The sequence below is a fragment of the Cherax quadricarinatus genome, chromosome 51 (genome assembly GCF_038502225.1).
Source record: "Cherax quadricarinatus isolate ZL_2023a chromosome 51, ASM3850222v1, whole genome shotgun sequence".
NCBI lineage: Eukaryota > Metazoa > Arthropoda > Malacostraca > Decapoda > Parastacidae > Cherax > Cherax quadricarinatus.
Window position 1 is genome coordinate 8,612,463 of NC_091342.1, and position 22,096 is coordinate 8,634,558.

Genomic DNA, 22,096 nt, shown 5'->3' on the forward strand with positions numbered 1-22,096 from the left:
TTTTTTTACTGAACAAAGCGTTTGAGTATGGAGTTGTTTGAGTACCAAGGTTCCACTGTACTACTCAGATCAATACCATTATATCCTTGGAGATGCATTAAACCCACATGGGTTTGAAACTAAGAAAGAAATGGTAACTTCAATGCCATGGCTCAAGAGCCCTTTGCCAGCATCAAGACACTCGGCATTCTACATACCGTGGGTCAGAATAAACAGGCTGAGTGGCACTACACATGGCACCAGTCTAGTGCCACATCCTTCACAAAAGGGGTGAGGTGTCTTGATGCTCTTGATCAAAAGAATTAGAACTGCTCTCCCTTTACCCAGATCAAACAAATGACCACCACCCTTTCCACAGGCATTTGTTCAACAGTGCCTTCAAACTTCACAAAATGATAAACTAAACTAAAAACATTGGAAACTGGACATCACAAACACAGCTCTGCTCCTGGAAATACAAATGGGTTGTAAGAGAAGTGAATGTGAGGGTCTTGGCAGGAGTTGTGAAGTTAAAATATAAGGAATCAAACACAAAGTGGGAGTTGTCACAGTTGCTCTTTGCTGATGACACTGTGCTTTTGGGAGATTCCGAAGAGAAGTTGCAGAGGATGGTGGATGAATTTGGTAGGGTATGTAAAAGAAGAAAATTAAAAGTGAATACGTATAGGAAAGAGTAAGGTGATGAGGATAACAAAAAGATTAGGAGACGAAAGATTAGACATCAGATTGGAGGGAGAGAGTGTGGAGGAGGTGAATGTATTCCGATATTTAGGAGTGGACGTGTTAGCAGATGGGTCTATGAAGGATGAGGTGAATCATAGAATTAATGAGGGGAAAAGGGTGAGTGGTGTAATTAGGAGTCTGTGGAGACAAAGAACTTTGTCCATGAAAGCAAAGATAATACATAAATGAGTGTCTCACAAGAAAATGACAGAACTTCCTGTACAGAGTGAGAAAACTAAAACGTGAGAATAATGATAAATTCACCAGTGCTTTGTACGTGATGGACAAATTCTAGTAAGAAAAACAAATGCAGGCCGCATGTACTACATTACAAATGAAAATGAACTAGCAAACTTCCTTCATGATGCAAACATTACAGAGTCTGACTGATATTAGTGACCAAATCCTTACAACGTTAGTGTATGTTATCATGTCATTATTGAACTAATCCCTGTACTATCACCTCCTAGATAGTATTTACTACCTCATTATCCCAGGTGTCCCACACAGCTCTTTGTGTGACCCAATTTGTGTTATCTTCCCTGATTCCCAATTCACAAATTATTTGTTAATAGGATACTTACTCTTTAATAATATCTATATTACCTTTTTCTTTCCTACTTAAGCACTGCTAAAATTCTCTTATAATCATACCTAATTTTCCCTTTTCTCCCAAACTGCAAATAACAAACTAGTGTATGTTCCTACTACACTACTGTGCAATTCCTTGTACCACCCCTCACTAGCTAGTATCAACTACCTCAAATAATAATCTTATAGTGATATTAATTGCTCAGACTTTATGCTATAAGGCAAATCCTACTCTCAGATTATTTTCATATCTTAGTGACTATACTGTGTGTGCAATTAGTGTATATTTCAATTACATTATTGTTCAAGGCCCAAAACTATCTTTTGCTGCTACTACCAACTACCTCATATTATTTTTACTTTTTATTTATTATTTTATTATCACACTGGCCGATTCCCACCAAGGCAGGGTGGCCCGAAAAAGAAAAACTTTCACCATCATTCACTCCATCACTGTCTTGCCAGAAGGGTGCTTTACACTACAGTTTTTAAACTGCAACATTAACACCCCTCCTTCAGAGTGCAGGCACTGTACTTCCCATCTCCAGGACTCAAGTCCGGCCTGCCGGTTTCCCTGAATCCCTTCATAAATGTTACTTTGCTCACACTCCAACAGCACGTCAAGTATTAAAAACCATTTGTCTCCATTCACTCCTATCAAACACGCTCACGCATGCCTGCTGGAAGTCCAAGCCCCTCGCACACAAAACCTCCTTTACCCCCTCCCTCCAACCCTTCCTAGGCCGACCCCTACCCCGCCTTCCTTCCACTACAGACTGATACACTCTTGAAGTCATTCTGTTTCGCTCCATTCTCTCTACATGTCCGAACCACCTCAACAACCCTTCCTCAGCCCTCTGGACAACAGTTTTGGTAATCCCGCACCTCCTCCTAACTTCCAAACTACGAATTCTCTGCATTATATTCACACCACACATTGCCCTCAGACATGACATCTCCACTGCCTCCAGCCTTCTCCTCGCTGCAACATTCATCACCCACGCTTCACACCCATATAAGAGCGTTGGTAAAACTATACTCTCATACATTCCCCTCTTTGCCTCCAAGGACAAAGTTCTTTGTCTCCACAGACTCCTAAGTGCACCACTCACTCTTTTTCCCTCATCAATTCTATGATTCACCTCATCTTTCATAGACCCATCCGCTGACACGTCCACTCCCAAATATCTGAATACGTTCACCTCCTCCATACTCTCTCCCTCCAATCTGATATTCAATCTTTCATCACCTAATCTTTTTGTTATCCTCATAACCTTACTCTTTCCTGTATTCACCTTTAATTTTCTTCTTTTGCACACCCTACCAAATTCATCCACCAATCTCTGCAGCTTCTCTTCAGAATCTCCCAAGAGCACAGTGTCATCAGCAAAGAGCAGCTGTGACAACTCCCACTTTGTGTGTGATTCTTTATCTTTTAACTCCACGCCTCTTGCCAAGACCCTCGCATTTACTTCTCTTACAACCCCATCTATAAATATATTAAACAACCACGGTGACATCACACATCCTTGTCTAAGGCCTACTTTTACTGGGAAAAAATTTCCCTCTTTCCTACATACTCTAACTTGAGCCTCACTATCCTCGTAAAAACTCTTCACTGCTTTCAGTAACCTACCTCCTACACCATACACTTGCAACATCTGCCACATTGCCCCCCTATCCACCCTGTCATACGCCTTTTCCAAATCCATAAATGCCACAAAGACCTCTTTAGCCTTATCTAAATACTGTTCACTTATATGTTTCACTGTAAACACCTGGTCCACACACCCCCTACCTTTCCTAAAGCCTCCTTGTTCATCTGCTATCCTATTCTCCGTCTTACTCTTAATTCTTTCAATTATAACTCTACCATACACTTTACCAGGTACACTCAACAGACTTATCCCCCTATAATTTTTGCACTCTCTTTTGTCCCCTTTGCCTTTATACAAAGGAACTATGCATGCTCTCTGCCAATCCCTAGGTACCTTACCCTCTTCCATACATTTATTAAATAATTGCACCAACCACTCCAAAACTATATCCCCACCTGCTTTTAACATTTCTATCTTTATCCCATCAATCCCGGCTGCCTTACCCCCTTTCATTTTACCTACTGCCTCACGAACTTCCCCCACACTCACAACTGGCTCTTCCTCACTCCTACAAGATGTTATTCCTCCTTGCCCTATACACGAAATCACAGCTTCCCTATCTTCATCAACATTTAACAATTCCTCGAAATATTCCCTCCATCTTCCCAATACCTCTAACTCTCCATTTAATAACTCTCCTCTCCTATTTTTAACTGACAAATCCATTTGTTCTCTAGGCTTTCTTAACTTGTTAATCTCACTTTTTACTTTTTATAGTACAATAAATTGCTCAACTTATTATATATAACAAATCAGATCTTACTCCCAAATCAATATTATATCATAGTGACTATCTGTCAATTTAATTTTGTTTACCATTATTTAATTTAGTCCCTTACATATTTTCTCCTTTATTTTAACTTTATATAACAACCTTAGTTTATATATTCACAATTTTTAAAATAATTAAGGTCCTATTCTCAGGTGCTAAAGTATAATAAGTTCACTAATTTGCCATTATATTCCCTAGCTCATTTATTTGATTACCACTTTATTTGTTCACCACAAATTTTTTTAGTCCCTTTTATATTGTCTCCTTTATTTTAGCTTTAAAGAACTACCTTACCTCAATTTTTTACATTTGTTAAAATAATTCAGGTGCTATTTTATAGCTTTAGAATATTTACTTTGTCTTATATGTAATTCTAACTATAGATTCACTATAAATCTTATGATAACAAGCACTGATCCTGATACCAACCTCTTATTGAATGACTTAAATGAATCAAACAGTAACTGTAATTACTACACAGAAGAACAATCAAAGGCACTTCTCAGAGCCAACAACAACATAACTGTCTTTAACTACAATATCAGATCATTAAGCAAACATTACGATGACATAGCATTACTAAATTCCCTGCATGCCAGTATATCCATCATTACTCTCACCGAAACCTGGCTAAAGCCTGATACTACAGATGTCGATGCCATTCCTGGTTACACAGCCATACACAACTGTAGGCCAGACCAACAAGGGGGTGGCACAGCTATATACTACTCAGACCAACTAGAATGTATCACTAATACTTGCACAAGGGATGAGCATGGGGAATATATAATAGCTAAATTCAAATCCAAATACCTACAAAAACCTCTCACAGTGATAAACATCTACAGAGTACCACAGTCAAACATTAGCCGTTTTAGTGAAAACCTAGGAAGTATGATAACTGATGCACGCATGAACAAAGATCACTTACTACTCTCAGGTGACTTCAATATAAATCTCCTGCAAGACCAGGACCCACACGTTACTGAATTCACAAACACTATAAGTAACTGCATGTTGCTACCAACAATAACAAAACCTACAAGAGTTACAGAGACTAATGTTTCCCTACTAGACCACATCTGGACCAACACCATATCCCCTTTAAAATCAGGCATAATCACAGATAATACCACAGACCACTACCCTACCTTCCTTATAACAAATATTGGCAAATTACCCCAAGACACTACTAAAGTCACTTTCAGACTTCACAATGAGGCAGCCATTAATAACTTCACAGCAGCAGTGACAAACATTGACTGGCACACTGAGCTAGAAATCTATACAGATATTGATGAATGTATTAATAATTTTCTAAAAAAGACCCAATACCTCTATAACAAGCACTGCCCTAAAAAAACTAAACAGATGACAGCTAAGAGACTGAACAGTCCCTGGCTAACACCCAGCATCCTCAAATCCATAAATACAAAGCACCTATACGAAAAACAGTACAGAATGGGTCACATAACCAGAGACCAAACAAAACGTTACTCGTCAATCCTAACCAGCCTGATAAGAAGGGCTAAAAAATTGTATTATGAGAACAGATTATCCAACTTACGAGGTGATATAATAAAGACCTGGAAAACCCTATCAGAAATTCTAGGAACAAAAAAGATATCACAAAATAGCAAAATTGAATTAACAAAACCAGATGAACCCCAACTCCCACCAACTGAAACAGCAAACAGACTCAATGATTTCTTCTCCACTATAGGAAAAAACCTTGCCAATAAAATCCCAAGCTCAGATACTCCACCCAATGACTACCTCACTGGCAACTACCCGAATACACTGTTCCTAGCTCCGACTAACCCTACTGAAGTCTCCTTTATTATCAACACACTAAAAAACAAGACAGGAGATTTAAATACCTTACCACCCTTTATATACAAAAAAGCATCAAAAGTGCTATCACCAATCACTGCAACACTCTTTAACAAATCCATAGAATCCTCTACCTTTCCTACAGTTCTCAAAATAGCAAGGGTCACCCCGATCCATAAAGAAGGAGACCAGACAGACTTGAATAACTATAGGTCAATATCCAACTTACACCCTCTCTCTCAAATTTTCAAAAAATTAATTCATAAGCGAATCTATTCCTACCTCATCTCCCACAACATACTCAACCCCTGTCAATTTGGGTTCAGGCCTAATAAAAATACTAATGATGCTATTATACACATGCTAGAACATATATACACTGCAATAGAGAAAAAAGAAGTCCCGCTGGGGAACTTCATTGACTTATGTAAAGCTTTTGATACAGTTGACCATGACTTGCTCCACACAAAATTGTCGCACTATGGTATAAGAGGGCACTACCTAAAGTCATACCTCAGCAACAGAAGCCAATATGCGTACACAAATGGGGCAAACTCTTCCGCACAGCCAAATACAGTTGGTGTCCCAGAGGGAAGTGTCCTACGCCCTCTTCTCTTTCTAATACACATAAATGACCTACCAAATGCATCGCAACTACTCAAACCCACACTATTTGCAGATGACACTACATACATCTTCTCTCACCCGAGCCCAGTCACGCTAGCCAATACTGTAAATACCGAATTACAGAAAATATCTACCTGGATGAGGACTAACAAACTCACTCTAAACATTGACAAAACCTACTTCATTCAGTTTGGTAACAGAGCTACAGATGTCCCTCTTAACATAATGATAAACGGATCACCTATCACAAAACTCACAGAGGGAAAATTCTTAGGAATCCACCTTGATAATAGACTCAAATTTAAAACACATATACAACAAATTTCCAAAAAAAATTCCAAGAACGTAGGCATACTATCGAAGATACGGTACTATGCTCCACAGTCAGCCCTCCTGGCCCAATATCACTCACTTATTTACCCCTATCTCACCTATGGAATTTGTGCATGGCGCTCAACAACAATAAACCATCTCAGACCACTAATTACCCAACAAAAGGCTGCAGTCAGAATGATAACAAATTCCCACTACAGGCAGCACACTCCACCAATATTCAAAACTCTAAACCTACTCACCATACAAAACATCCATACTTATTACTGCACCTACTACATACATAGAACACTTAACTCTGATATAAACCATCCCCTCAAATGTCTCCTTACCAACCTCAACAGAACACATGACCATAACACAAGGCACAGATCGCTCTTTGATGTTCCTCGTGTCCATCTCACGCTATGCAAAAACTCAATGCACATAAAAGGCCCTAAAATCTGGAATTCATTACCTGTGAATATAAAAGAAACACTGTCTGTTTATAAATTCAAGTCTCTTCTCAAAAATCACTTACTCACCCACAACTAAATAAATACTGAATAATTGTATCTCATAAATTGTTTCTCATTATTGTATCTCATATATGTCTAACCTGTGACCCAATCAAACTTTGTTATTTTTTAATTACATTACCTAACAGAATACTCCATTCTACTGAATGCACAGCAACACAGTAAATGACCATATGACCTGTCTTTGTAATACTCATTTGTGCTAAATTGTTATCTGTTTACAATAATGTTTTTACCACTGAATATATCATTGCTTAGTTAATCTTAAGTTAATTTTAAGCCTGCCCATAATGCTCCGCATACAAGGGGCTTTGGCATGTTGCACTTTAATAACTGTATTCCTTTGTACTTCTCTGTATCATGTTCAAATTAATAAATAAATAAATAAATGTATGAGAGTATAGTTGTACCAACACTCCTGTATGGGTGTGAAGCATGGGTGATGAATGTTGCAATGAGGAGGAGGCTGGAGGCAGTGGAGATGTCATGTCTGAGGGCAATGTGTGGTGTGAATATAATGCAGAGAATTTGTAGTTTGGAAATTAGGAGAAGGTGTGGGATTACCAAAACTATTATCCAGAGGGCTGAGGAAGGGTTGTTGAGGTGGTTCGGACATATGCAGAGAATGGAACAAAACAGAATGACTTCGAGAGTGTATAAATCTGTAGTGGAGGGAAGGCGGGGTAGGGGTCGGCCTAGGAAGGGTTGGAGGGAGGGGGTAAAGGTGGTTTTGTGTGCGAGGGGCTTGAACTTCCAGCAAGCATGCGTGAGCGTATTTGATAGGAGTGAATAGAGACAAATTGTTTTTAATAATTGATGTGCTGTTGGAGTGTGAGCAAAGTAACATTTATGAAGGGATTCAGGGAAACTGGAAGGTCGAACTTGAGTCCTGGAGATAGGAAGTACAGTGTCTGCACTCTGAAGGAGGGGTGTTAATGTTGCAGTTTCATAACCGTAGTGTAAAGCACCCCTCTGGCAAGACAGTGATGGAATGAATGATGATGAAAGTTTTTCTTTTCAGGCCACCCTGCCTTGGTGGGAATCGGCCAGTGTGTTAAAAAAAAAAAAAATATTATCTTTCATATTCATATTTGTGGTTTTTTTACTCCAAGGGGAAACTGGGAAGAATTCTTCCTCCATAAGGCATGCATGTCGGAAGAAGTGACTAAAATGCTGGGAGCAAGGGCTAGTAACTCCTCTTCCCATATAAATTACCAAATATAAAAAGAAGAAAATTTTCATTTCTTCTATTTCAAATGACTCGCGTTAAAAAATAAAATATTTTATTCCATATGCAGGATAACAGGTACATTGTGCTACTTCTTCTTACACTGAGGTCACACTACACATGCATGTATACACACTCATCTGAGTTTTCATAATAGTTCTTGTTCTTATTTCTTTTCATATTCGTGGGGAAGTGGAAAAAGAATCCTTCCTCCATAAACCAAGTGTGTTGCAGAGGCAATTAAAATCCCAGGAAGAAGGGACTAGTAACCCTTTCTCCTGTATAAATTACCAAATGTAAAAAGAAGTGTTTCTCCTTTTTAAAGTCACCCTGTCTCAGTGGGAGATTGCCAGTGTGTTAAAAAAATTACGTTCTATTAGATTTACAGTAGAACCTTGTTTTTCGGTAGCTGCGTTTATTGGCTGATTCATATTTAGGCCATGTTTTTGGCGGAAATTTTCCTCCATATTTCGGCCGTTGCCTCGTATATTGTTCATATTAGATGCATCAGCTCACCTCCCACCAGGATACCGCACATAGGCGAGTCAGTCTCCTTTTGTCTGTCAGTGAGTGAGCATACACTCCGTATATTCATCCAAACATTTAGTTAAAATCCATTATTTTCGGTGGTTTTTATTAAGTGCGACTGTGAACTAAGTCACCATGGGCTCCAAGAAAGTTCCTAGTAGACTTCCTTTGGTAAAGAAAGTGAGAAACACGATGGAATTTAAGAAGGAAGTAATAGAAAAATATAAGAGTGGTCTGCGGGTGCTGAAACTTGCCAGGATGTATGGCAAAAACTAATCAACAATCACTTCTATCCTGGCAAAGAAAGAACAAATCAAGGAAGCTGATGTGGCGAAAGGGGTAAACATGTTAACAAAAAAGAGATCACAAACAAATGAAGATGTGGAGAAGTTCTTGTTGTGGATCAGGGAAAAACAGTTAGCGGGAGATGGTGTTTCAGAGATGATCATTTGTGAAAAGGCATGCGGATCTCGTAAAGAAAGTGCCTGGTACCAGTGATGATGTTAGTGAATTTAAGGCCAACAGAGGCTGGTTTGAGAGATTTAAGAAGTGTAGTGGCATACACGATGTTGTAAGGCATGGTGAGGCTGCAAGTTAAAATGCAGCTGAAAAATTTGTGCAGGAATGCAAGGGGTAAGTAGAGACTGAGGAATTCCAACCCCAGCAAGTGTTCAATTGTGACGAAACAGGCCTCTCTTGGAAGAAAATGTCAAAGAGGACCTACATCATGGAGGAGGAAAAGGCACTGCCAGGACACAAGCCTATGAAAGAGAGGCTAACTCTCTTGTTCTGTGCTAACGTTAGTGGGGATTTCAAAGTGAAGCCTTAACTGGTGTATCACTCTAAAAATCCCAGTGTTTTCAAGAAAAACAATGTCATCAAGAGTAAATTGTGTGTGATGTGGAAAGCTAATCATAAGGCATGGGTCACGAGGCAACTTTTCATTGACTGAGTCCATGAAATGTTTGGCCTGAGTTTGAAAAAATACCTCTTGGAAAATAAATTGCCACTCAAGTGCCTCCTGGTAAAGGACAATGCTCCTGCTCATTATTATTATTATAATCAAGGGGGAGCACTAAACCCGTAGGATTATGTAGCACCTGTGGGGAGGATGTGGAAGGTATTCAGGCTTAATTCAGGGAACTGGAGCACAGATCCAATTCCCTAGATCAAGAGCCCCTCACCAGCATTGCTCCTGCTCACCCTCCAAACTTGGAAGACCAATTGTCTAGGGATTTCCATTTTATAACAGAGACGTTCTTGCCTCCTAAGACCACTCCTCTCATCCAGCCCATGGACCAGCAGGTCATTTTTAACTTCAAAAACTCTACACAAAAGCAGTGTTTCAAAAGTGCTTTGAAGTGACCTTGGACACTGAACTGACCCTAAGAGAATTCTGGAGGAATCACTTCAATATCCTCCATTGAACAAGCCTTATAGGTAAGGCTTGGCAGGAAGTGACTTCCAGGACTTTGAACTCTTCTTGGAGACAACTGTGGCCAGACTGTGTCCTCAAGAAGGATTTTGAAGGGTTTGAGGCTGACACTGACCCTGTCGACCCTCTGCCTGTTGTAGAATCTACTGTGGCACTAGGGAAGTCCATAGGGTTGGATGTGGAAAAGTTGGTGGAGGACTACAGGGAAGAGTTAACCACTGAAGAGCTGTACCACCTTCAACTGGAACAGCAACAGACCACAGCTGAGGAACTTGCTTCAGAGGAGGAGGAGGAAGTGAGAGGGAAGGATGTGCCTTCTTCAGTGATTAAGAACATTTGTGCAGTGGAATGAAGTGCAAACTTTTGTCGAGAAATATCACCCTGACCAACCTAAAACAAGCCATGTCTGCAACACGTTCAGTGATAAAACCTTGTCCCATTTTAGGGAAATCTTAAAGAGATGCCAGAAACAGAGCACTCTGGAGAGTTATTTTGTGCAACAGGGGTCCAGTGACAGTCAAGCTGGTCCTAGTGGCATTAAAAGATAAAGAAGGGAAGTAGCTCGAGAGAGGGATTTGATACCTAAAGTCCTCATGGAGAGGAATTCCCCTTCCAAACAATAATCCTCCCTCCCTTTCTCCCATAAGCCAACAAGAGTCTTCAATAAAGGCATGTAATAGTGATTTAAATGTTCTTAATTTATTTTATTTAGTTCTCATTGTTTTGTGTATGTAAAACTATAATTAATCTTTAAAAAATGTATTTTTTAGGAATATTTTTGGGTGCCTGGAAAGGATTAATTGTTTTTACATTAATTCTTACGGGAAATATTGCTTTGAATTTAGGCCGACCTTCTGGAACGGATTACGGCCGAAAAACGAGGTTCCACTGTACTCTTAAGTTTGCCTGAAAAAGCATTGTATATCTATGGGTTTTTCTGTAGAAGAAAGCTTTGTAATACAGATGTAGCTTCTAAGAATTTTTTTTTTTTTTTTTTTTTCAACAAGTCGGTCATCTCCCACTATTATAATTATTATTAACATCAAGGAGTATGTAACAACACACACACAACAAATTCATCTTACTTCCTCCAAGGAAGGCTTCTTGATGCTGGTGAAGGCTCTTGATCCAGTGATCAAGAGCTTTCACCAACATTAAGGATCAAATTTGATTGCCTCCTATTCCCCAAGTGCCATATAGCATTTCCCCATGAAAAAAAATGAGATATAGCCTTCTAGTAGGCTTATCAATCCATTTATGATCTTACTTCACAATATCATTCTTGTGCATTTTACTTTTTAATAAAGTTCTAATATTATTCTTGTGCATCTTACTTTTTAATATAGTTCTTCCTAATGTCATTCTTATGCATCTTCTCATAGTTTTCCATTTTCTTCTCCATCTCCGGACGGTTGATGTCATTAGTGATGTTGTAAACTATTTCTTCTATCTCTTCCAGGTACTTGTTCCACTCTTCTACTGTGGGGAAGTCCTCTTCATTCATGTTATATATCTTAATGACCTGAAATGTTAATAAAGAAGCTACAGTTGCTTCTGGCCTCACTATTACGCTGTGGGGCCTCTGGTCTTACTACTGTATTAGGGGTCATGCTCTTGTAATGTGGCCACAACTATTTTAGTGTGGGAACAGCCATTTTAATGTGGGAACAACTATTTTAGTGTGGTCACAACTATTTTAACAAGATCCTAACTATGTAACAAAAAACTAAAGCTGGGTACTCCAGGAAAAATCACCCATTAATACTGAGAGTGTCCCTACAACTGTACATAAAATAATATGTTACGATTTGCAACTACAAAATACACTGAAGAGCAAAGATACCAAGCGGCTCTCTTAGCAAATTTATGAGTACAAGCTAAACACTAGTAAACTGTACTAGCATCAACCTGCAGGTAACATGTACAAGCATGTAGCAACACTGCATGAAGAAGACCATCTTAATTGAATGTATTAAACACCCAGAGCTATTTACTGCACCCAGTGAAAATATTGGTATAGTGAATGAAAGAGAAGTTTCTCCGAAAGGCTTATAACATACAATAACTGGCTTTAACTACAAAAGAAAATTAAATATCACAAGACAGCCAACTTGAATTGATTTTAATTCCAAGATCTACCAGGATGTGATTTTTAAGCTCATCTTTCAAATACCTAAAACTCTCTGGAATGAGTTAGGTTTTATGGACTCCAAAACAGAGGCATCCAGCCAAACAGTCTGTTCTAGAGTTACATTTTCTTAAAGTTATATTTTTGTGACATTCCTGTCAAAACACAAAATGTAATACTTATGAGCTGCTAATAAACATCTCACTAATGTAGCACACGATCTAGAAAACAAACATAATGTAACTGGAAGTGGGAATATGTTGCTGAATAAATTATACGAGTTGTGTGTCTCTATAACCTACATTTTGCCTTCTTTAATTATAGTACTGCTCCACACACATACCTTTCTGCGTATATCAATCTCTTTCTCTACTAATGGATCTTCAAATAACTGGACTCGAAATTTCGACCGTTTAAGTACCATATCACATTCAGGACACTGACCAGATTCTGCAATCAAGAAAATATTGATTAAAACCTCTCAGGCCTACATGTGTGTTTCTTTTTTTTTAGCACAATGGCTGTCTCCCACTGAGGCTAGGAGACCTGAAAAAGAAGAAACACTTTCACCATCGCTGTCTTGTCAGAGGCATGCAGATACTACAGTTCAGATGCCCCTGCAGACTGCAATATCCCCATCCCTCCTTCAGGGTATAGGCACTGTACTTCTCACTTCCAGAAGTCAAGTCCTGGAGATAATACCATAAGATAATACATGTAACTTATTCTTAACAAACATTTTGTAATTAAAATACTCCAATTAATACAGAATACAAAAACCTTAAAACTCATTAACAAAATATTACTAAAAAATAATTCAACCATACAAATGTGGCCATAATTTTACATGAAAAATATTTTAAGAATACCATTCTCCTGGAATGTAATCACTACTACAGGGCCAACAAAAATTCTGCAGTAGATGGCTTATAATTATTTTAAACTGAAATAGGGAGCCTAAAGGAAGAAAAAATACAGCGGTACATTGACTTACGAGTACCCCAACTTATGAGTTTTCTGAGTTATGAGCTGTCGCTCGGTTGATTTTTTGCTTTGAGTTGTGAGCCAAAATCCGAGTTACAAGTGAGCTTCAGATACTCTGTCACTAGTTGGCGCAGCAAACACCACAGCATCTGCCCAGCATCCCAGTGTTTTGTGCTTTTTGTGCAGTTATTTTGCCAAATTTCTTTTTTTCTAACCATGGGTCCTACGAAATTAAGTGCAAAGGACAGTGCTGAGAAGAGGAGGAGGAGGATGATGTCCATTGAATTAAAGCATGAAATCATGGAAAAACATGAGAAAATCACTTTTGTTTCAGTGTTCTCCTTATGAAACTAGTGATCTAGTGCAGTTAGCCTCACAAACACACAGTTTTCTCTTATAATAAGACCTCAAAAGGGCAAGAATGAGAAGATATGGTAAGAGCGATAATTATTTTAACCTTGGTAGTGGCTGCCACCATTCGTCACATAATGACATACGTATTTTATTCATTCTAGAGTACATGTATATATCATGTTCCTATGTTATTTATATTGTTTATTATGTCATAGTAGATCAATTGTGATAGATAAATAAGCCAGAGAGTTGATATTACCGTTATACTGAAGTATTTTCTCCTGCCTCCTGAGAGCCAGGAATTCCACTGGAATGGATTAATGGCATTTCAATTACATAATTTCAATGAGGAAAATTGATTTGATATAAGAGCAAATTGAGTTACGAGCTCGGTCACAGGACAAATTAAACTTGTAAGTCAAGGTACCACTGTACTATCAAAATCCCACTACAGATGCTTACATTGTACTGACTTATAATATTTTTTTTTTTGGTGTAAATTCGTCACTGACCTTTTCTCCACTCACAGACAACACTGTTAACAGTCATGACTTCACCAGAACCTGATTATCTCATTACCTTTTCCCCTTACCGATTCTCTGGCTTTCTTTCCCTTTCTCTCTCCCATCACTTTTTCCCTTGACCTGTTTCTGTTTCTCTCTCCCATCAACTTTCACTGACTCCTGCAATCACTCTTCCCTTCCCTGCAGGGTCATCACCATGTTCCATTCTCATTCTATTTTCTTTACCTTTACCTAACTGCATTTGTATTTTTTTCCCTTGCTTGCTTACAATTAAATGTACCAGTGATTAAGCAAAAAATATAGAATAAATAAGAAGCCTGTAAAGACTGTGTAAAAAAAAAAAATACTGCACAATACAGAAAAATACCCCAAAAAAACAGAAATTATAATAGACCAAAATCAGTTTCTTACCTTTTATAAAGTACATCTGAACACATGAATCACACAGTGGGTGGCCACATACATTGACCATTAATTTCATCTGTGGATTACGATATTTTGTGCATCTGCACGATGGACACTGGATTTCGTACGATGCATCATAATAGTCCCCCATCTTGTTTCCTAAAAAATAATATCAATACATGTATAAATTTATTCAATTCCTCCTTGAAAATTTAATTTCAAAAGGAAAGGAACATCCTGGAATGTTGGAGTTTTGGGTATGACCAAATAACCTTATTTCTCAAGAAGATACATTAGTGTTATAATAGTATGTAAACAGTATATATCTTACTAGGTAAAGCCCCTAGTTAAACATAGCATTTTTTGGCAGTCTAAAGTTAGGACTAATATTACCAGTATGCCTACAACTTTATCAATTTGTCTCAGTTTACAGTATAATATTATACATCCAAAAAAATAAAGTGATAAATATTAAATGAAGTTCAAGAGTTGAGTTAATCATTGAAATTTAAGTGAAATTTCTACCTGAGAATATTAATAGTAACACAGAAGCATCAAGATAATAAATGATCTAACAAATACAGACTGAAGCAGTATGTACTGCAGGTGAATTTCTAAGAATGCAGAGGTATACTCTAAATGCTGAGAAACATCTAACCCAGCTTGATCTGACTTAATCTAGCTACTATCTGAACAGCATACATGTATTTAATTTTGCATCTCTTATGTTATGAGTGGTTGTGAGTAGGGCCTGAACAAAATGGGCAGTAGACTACTGCAGTGCTCCACTATTCTTATAAAAACATAAGAATGGCAGAACACTGTACGTATTAGTTATATTGACCCATACTAAGCAGATGCAGCTCACACCCATTCATGGACCTGCCAATTTATTTTTAGTAAAAGCTACTCAAAATTTTCTCTTTAATGATACCAACAAACACTTTCCTGTAGCTTTTCTAAGGTGAATCTATTGCTGCAAGTCCAGTCTTGGTTAGATATTTTCAGTGCATTATATATATCCCTTATGTTTATTCCTGTTTTCCATCTGTACACCTCAATCATCTCTTCCTTAAATCTATGCTTTTCCAGAGCAAAAATTCAGAGGAAAGATTACTCATATGGGGATCATTCTTTGCTGCATGTGTTTCAGTGTATTCATGTCTATTCTGTAATACAGAGATGAGAACTGAGCAGCATAATCTAAATGAGGCCTTACCAAGGGTACATAAAGTTGATGTATAACCTGAGGATTCCTATTATTTATACTTCTTGATGTGAAGTCAATAAAGTAAATGCTTATACACTGATATCTTGGTTTTAGATTACTGCTAACTAAAAAAAAAATGTTTTTCAAATACTGATTGAATGAGATCTACATTATTTAGTTTATTATAAGTCCCATGGTTATTTTCTGTTTTGTTTTTGCATGATTAATCCTTACACTTGTCTACATTAAACTGCATCTGCCACTCTCCAATCCAGATCATCCTGTAACACTCTACGCTCCTCAACAGAATTTATTTCATGACCTACTTCAACATCATCAGCAAACTTGTTTAAGTTGCTATTTATTCCCCCATCTATGTCATTTATGTAGACTGTGAACAACACGGGGCCCAATACTGACTCCAGTGGAACACCACTCATAACAAGTCTCCACTTAAATAATAATAATAATAATTCTCCATGGGGAAGTGGACCAGAATTCTTCCTCTGTAAGTCATAAGTGTCGTAAGAGGTAACTAACATGCCAAGAGCAAGGGGCTAGTAACCCCTTCTTCTGTATACATTCCTAAATTTAAGAGAAGAAACTTTAGTTTTTCCTTTTGAGCCACCCTGCCTCAGTGGGATACAGCCAGTTTGTTGAGCTAATAATAATAATAATAATAATAATAATACAGGTCTCCCTCAATATTCACTGTAATAATACAGCCTCTCCTTACTTAGCAATGTACTCACTTACCAATGCTTCGGACTAATGACGGGCTCTTTGACCAGTATGCATACCTAAATAATGTATATTAGAGCTGATTTCCTCTATTCTGTTCATTACAATACACAGTACACAGCTGTATAAACATTTAAAAATACGCATATGTACCAGAAATGTTATAAATGGTGCAAAGGCGACATTAAAACAATATCAAAGATATTTGACACAAATTCACTACCATTATAGTATGCTCCTCACTTAGTGACAATTCATTTACCGACATGGTCTTAGGAATGGAACCCCGTCGTTAAGTGAGGAGAGGCTGTAATAATAATAATAATATAATAATAATTTATTTCAGCATGATACAATGTTTGTACAGAGATGGGTGACATTCAGTTGTGCATGCAAATTTTTAACTGTCTACTGGTCAACCATGCCTCGATCCAAGAGATAATTTTCCCTCCTAATTCATATGCCACCACTTTCTTCAGCAGTTACCTGTGGAAAACTCTATCAAAAGCCTTACTGAAGTACCTATACACAATATCACATTCAATATTATTATCCACCACCTCAAAAATCTTTGGAAAAAAGTGAGTAAATTTTAAAGGCAAGAATGTTCCTTTGAAAAAACTATGCCAATGATCAATTTATATCTTTGAAGGTGGCTTAGAATTCCCTCTGTAATTACTGATTCCATAAGTTTACCCACTGGAAATAAGTCACTGACTTTTTTTGGGTTATCCTTGGTAATTTACACTAATGTATGAAAACTGTACTTATGTGTACCTGTTCCTCAATAAACTAAAATTGAAGCTAAGTATCTATCTCCCATTTTCTAAATAGATAGTGTGTGCCATTTTCCAATTATCTGGCAAGATGACCACTTATAGTGATCTATTGAAGACCTTAACTTACATTCCTCCTGACCTATATAATTACCGATTTCCACAATCTTCCTGTGTAAAAACAGAGAGGAAATAAGCATCACAAATTGTATTAGTTAGAAATAATAAATCATACTTTTGTAACCGTACCATTTGTTCATTATCTTTCTTACTGTACATATAATTGTAGTTAACTGTATAAGAAATCAAGTACATTATTTGTACCGCATAAAGAAATGAAAGTAAGTTTATTCAGGCACAGGTACACATAAATAGTTACATAAATTATCATACATAGTAATATATGTGTAAATTACCCACCAAGATAACCTAAAATTTTAAAGTGTGACTTATTTCCATTGGATTATCACTGACAATAAGCTAGTAAGCAATTTAGGCACAGGTAAACATAAATACAATTACATAAATTATCATACATAGTAACACATATGTAAATTACCTAGAATAACCCCCAAAAAAGTCAGTGATTTATTTCCATTGAGCCTAAGATGACCTAAGACAGTTTTACATAGGCCTATCTTTTCCCCTAATCATATCCCTATATACCTAAAAGAAACCTTTTTTGAAATCAAGAGCTTCTCACCAGCATCAAGAAACCTCCCTTCACAGAATTACAATAAAAACAAAATAAGAACCACGAGTCGAAGTTGCTTCTGGAAAATCGACGTGAACAAAATCACACCCACAATTCCCCCTAAACTAAAATATTTAAGGTAATAATTATCCAGTTGGGTAGATATGCTAAACAGAGACATGTACTAACCGTAAACAGATAAAAAAATTTTAATATGACATGAAAACAGACAGAAATGAGGCGAGGAAGGAGGTGCAGCCGCAAGACTTGTTTTGGTTTGGCTGGACCAGGGACTACCAGCCTAATAATATTTTGACCGGGTAAGTAAGTAAGTAAGTTTATTCAGGTATACAGCTCATCTAAAAATATAATTTTACTCCATTTATTCATTTATCTGTCACCTATCCCTTATGATCGAGTGCCCATCGCAGCCGTGTTTTCTTCACAACAGCAGTTAATCTCTTCTTTACTGGCTGGTAGTTCTGGCAGCTTCAAGGAAACTTTGTCGAGCAGTTGAAGAATCATCATTTACGCAAACTGAAGTCAAATCTCTCTGTAGATCTTTGCTGATTTTCTTGGGATCCTTCACAATATTTACGATAACCATATCACCGTCTTGCGTTTTCTTCCACATCTTCATCACAAGAGGAGGCGGGGCCAGGAGCTGAGTCTCGACCCCTGCAACCACAATTAGGTGAATCAGGCGAGTACAAGAGACAGGAGAGAGAGAGAGGGGTTGGTAGATTGCATTGTCTTGGGCTGTAAGAAGGTGTTTGACACAGTTTAGCACAAGAGATTTGTGCAAAAGCTGGAGAACCAAGCAGGGATAACAGAGAAGGCACTACAATGGATCAGGGAATACCTGTCAGGAAGACAACAGCGAGTCATGATACGTGGTGAGGTGTCAGAGTGGGCGCCTGTAACGAGCGGGGTGCCACAGGGATCAGTCCTAGGACTGGTGCTGTTTCTGGTATATGTTTACCTGGAGTTTACCTGGAGAGAGTTTCGAGGGTCGACGCCCCCGCGGCCCGGTCTGTGACCAGGCCTCCTGGTGGATCAGCCCCTGATCAACCAGGCTGTTGCTGCTGGCTGCACGCAAACCAACGTACGAGCCACAGCCCGGCTGATCAGGAACTGTCTTTAGGTACTTGTCCAGTGCCAGCTTGAAGACTGACAGGGGTCTGTTGGTAATCCCCCTTATGTGTGCTGGGAGGCAGTTGAACAGTCTCGGGCCCCTGACACTTATTGTATGGTCTCTTTACGTGCTAGTGACACCCCTGCTTTTCATTGGGGGGAGGGTGCATCGTCTGCCAAGTCTTTTGCTTTCGTAGTGAGTGATTTTCGTGTGCAAGTTCGGTACTAGTCCCTCTAGGATTTTCCAGGTGTATATAATCATGTATCTCTCCCGCCTGCGTTCCAGGGAATACAGGTTTAGAAACCTCAAGCGCTCCCAGTAATTGAGGTGTTTTATCTCCGTTATGCGCGCCGTGAAAGTTCTCTGTACATTTTCTAGGTCGGCAATTTCACCTGCCTTGAAAGGTGCTGTTAGAGTGCAGCAATATTCCAGCCTAGATAGAACAAGTGACCTGAAGAGTGTCATCATGGGCTTGGCCTCCCTAGTTTTGAAGGTTCTCATTATCCATCCTGTCATTTTTCTAGCAGATGCGATTGATACAATGTTATGGTCCTTGAAGGTGAGATCCTCCGACATAATCACTCCCAGGTCTTTGACGTTGGTGTTTCGCTCTATTTTGTGGCCAGAATTTGTTTTGTACTCTGATGAAGATTTAATTTCCTCATGTTTACCATATCTGAGTAATTGAAATTTCTCATCGTTGAACTTCATATTGTTTTCCGCAGCCCACTGAAAGATTTGGTTGATGTCCGCCTGGAGCCTTGCAGTGTCTGCAATGGAAGACACTGTCATGCAGATTCGGGTGTCATCTGCAAAGGAAGACACGGTGCTGTGGCTGACATCCTTGTCTATGTCGGATATGAGGATGAGGAACAAGATGGGAGCTAGTACTGTGCCTTGTGGAACAGAGCTTTTCACCGTAGCTGCCTCGGACTTTACTCTGTTGACGACTACTCTTTGTGTTCTGTTAGTGAGGAAATTATAGATCCATCGACCGACTTTTCCTGTTATTCCTTTAGCACGCATTTTGTGCGCTATTACGCCATGGTCACACTTGTCGAAGGCTTTTGCAAAATCTGTATATATTACATCTGCATTCTTTTTGTCTTCTAGTGCATTTAGGACCTTGTCGTAGTGATCCAATAGTTGAGACAGACAGGAGCGACCTGTTCTAAACCCATGTTGCCCTGGGTTGTGTAACTGATGGGTTTCTAGATGGGTGGTGATCTTGCTTCTTAGGACCCTTTCAAAGATTTTTATGATATGGGATGTTAGTGCTATTGGTCTGTAGTTCTTTGCTGTTGCTTTACTGCCCCCTTTGTGGAGTGGGGCTATGTCTGTTGTTTTTAGTAACTGAGGGACGACCCCCGTGTCCATGCTCCCTCTCCATAGGATGGAAAAGGCTCGTGATAGGGGCTTCTTGCAGTTCTTGATGAACACAGAGTTCCACGAGTCTGGCCCTGGGGCAGAGTGCCTGGGCATGTCATTTATCGCCTGTTCGAAGTCATTTGGCGTCAGGATAACATCGGATAGGCTTGTGTTAATCAAATTTTGTGGCTCTCTCATAAAAAATTCATTTTGATCTTCGACTCTCAGTCTGGTTAGCGGCTTGCTAAAAACTGAGTCATATTGGGACTTGAGTAGCTCACTCATTTCCTTGCTGTCATCTGTGTAGGACCCATCTTGTTTAAGTAGGGGCCCAATACTGGACGTTGTTCTCGATTTTGATTTGGCATAGGAGAAGAAATACTTTGGGTTTCTTTCGATTTCATTTATGGCTTTTAGTTCTTCCCGCGATTCCTGACTCCTAAAGGATTCTTTTAGCTTAAGTTCGATGCTTGCTATTTCTCTGACCAGTGTCTCCCTACGCATTTCAGATATATTGACCTCTTTTAGCCGCTCTGTTATTCTTTTCCGTCGCCTGTAAAGGGAGCGCCTGTCTCTTTCTGTTTTACATCTACTCCTCCTTTTTCTTAGAGGAATAAGCCTTGTGCATACATCGAGTGCCACCGAGTTAATCTGTTCTAGGCATAAGTTGGGGTCTGTGTTGCTTAGTATATCTTCCCAGCTTATATCGGTTAGGACTTGGTTTACTTGGTCCCACTTTATGTTTTTGTTATTGAAGTTGAATTTGGTGAATGCTCCCTCGTGACTAAACTCATTATGTCGGTCTGGGGCTCCGCGCATACATGACTGAACCTCAATTATGTTGTGATCTGAGTATATTGTTTTTGATATGGTGATATTTCTTATCAGATCATCATTGTTAGTGAAGATGAGGTCTAGTGTATTCTCCAGTCTAGTAGGCTCTATTATTTGCTGGTTTAAATTGAATTTTGTGCAGAGATTTAAAAGCTCGCGTGAGTGTGAGTTTTCATCAGAGCTGCCTCCTGGTGTTATTACTGCAACAATATTATTTGCTATATTCCTCCATTTTAGGTGCCTTAAGTTGAAATCCCCCAGGAGCAAGATGTTGGGTGCAGGAGCTGGAAGGTTTTCCAGACAGTGGTCAATTTTTAACAGCTGTTCCTGGAATTGCTGGGATGTTGCATCCGGAGGCTTGTAGACTATCACAATGACTAGGTTTTGGTTCTCGACCTTTACTGCTAAAACTTCCACTACATCATTTGAGGCATTTAGCAGTTCTGTGCAAACAAGTGACTCTGCAATGTACAGGCCAACCCCCCCCCCTTTTGCCTGTTCACTCTGTCACATCTGTATAGGTTGTAACCTGGGATCCATATTTCGTTGTCCTTTATGTGGGTCTCAGTGAAAGCCGCGAACATTGCCTTTGCCTCTGCAAGCAGTCCACGGATGAAAGGTATTTTGTTGTTTGTTGCTGGCTTTAGACCCTGTATATTTGCAAAGAAGAATGTTATCGGACTGGTGGTATTGTTGG

General features: G+C 38.8%; 1 protein-coding gene across 1 annotated transcript in view; it reads right to left on the reverse strand.

Moving 5' to 3' along the window:
* Mat1 (CDK-activating kinase assembly factor) overlaps positions 1-18,350 on the reverse strand; it is a 36,064-nt gene extending 17,714 nt beyond the window's left edge. Inside the window, exons 1-4 of the mRNA XM_070095622.1 lie at positions 18,252-18,350; positions 14,648-14,800; positions 12,718-12,824; positions 11,581-11,768 (exon numbers count right to left, since the gene is read on the reverse strand). Coding sequence (XP_069951723.1) covers positions 11,581-11,768; positions 12,718-12,824; positions 14,648-14,792 — 440 coding nt within the window. The 5' untranslated portion in view covers positions 14,793-14,800; positions 18,252-18,350. The remainder of the gene's footprint in view (positions 1-11,580; positions 11,769-12,717; positions 12,825-14,647; positions 14,801-18,251) is intronic.
* Between the last annotated feature and the right edge of the window lie 3,746 nt (positions 18,351-22,096).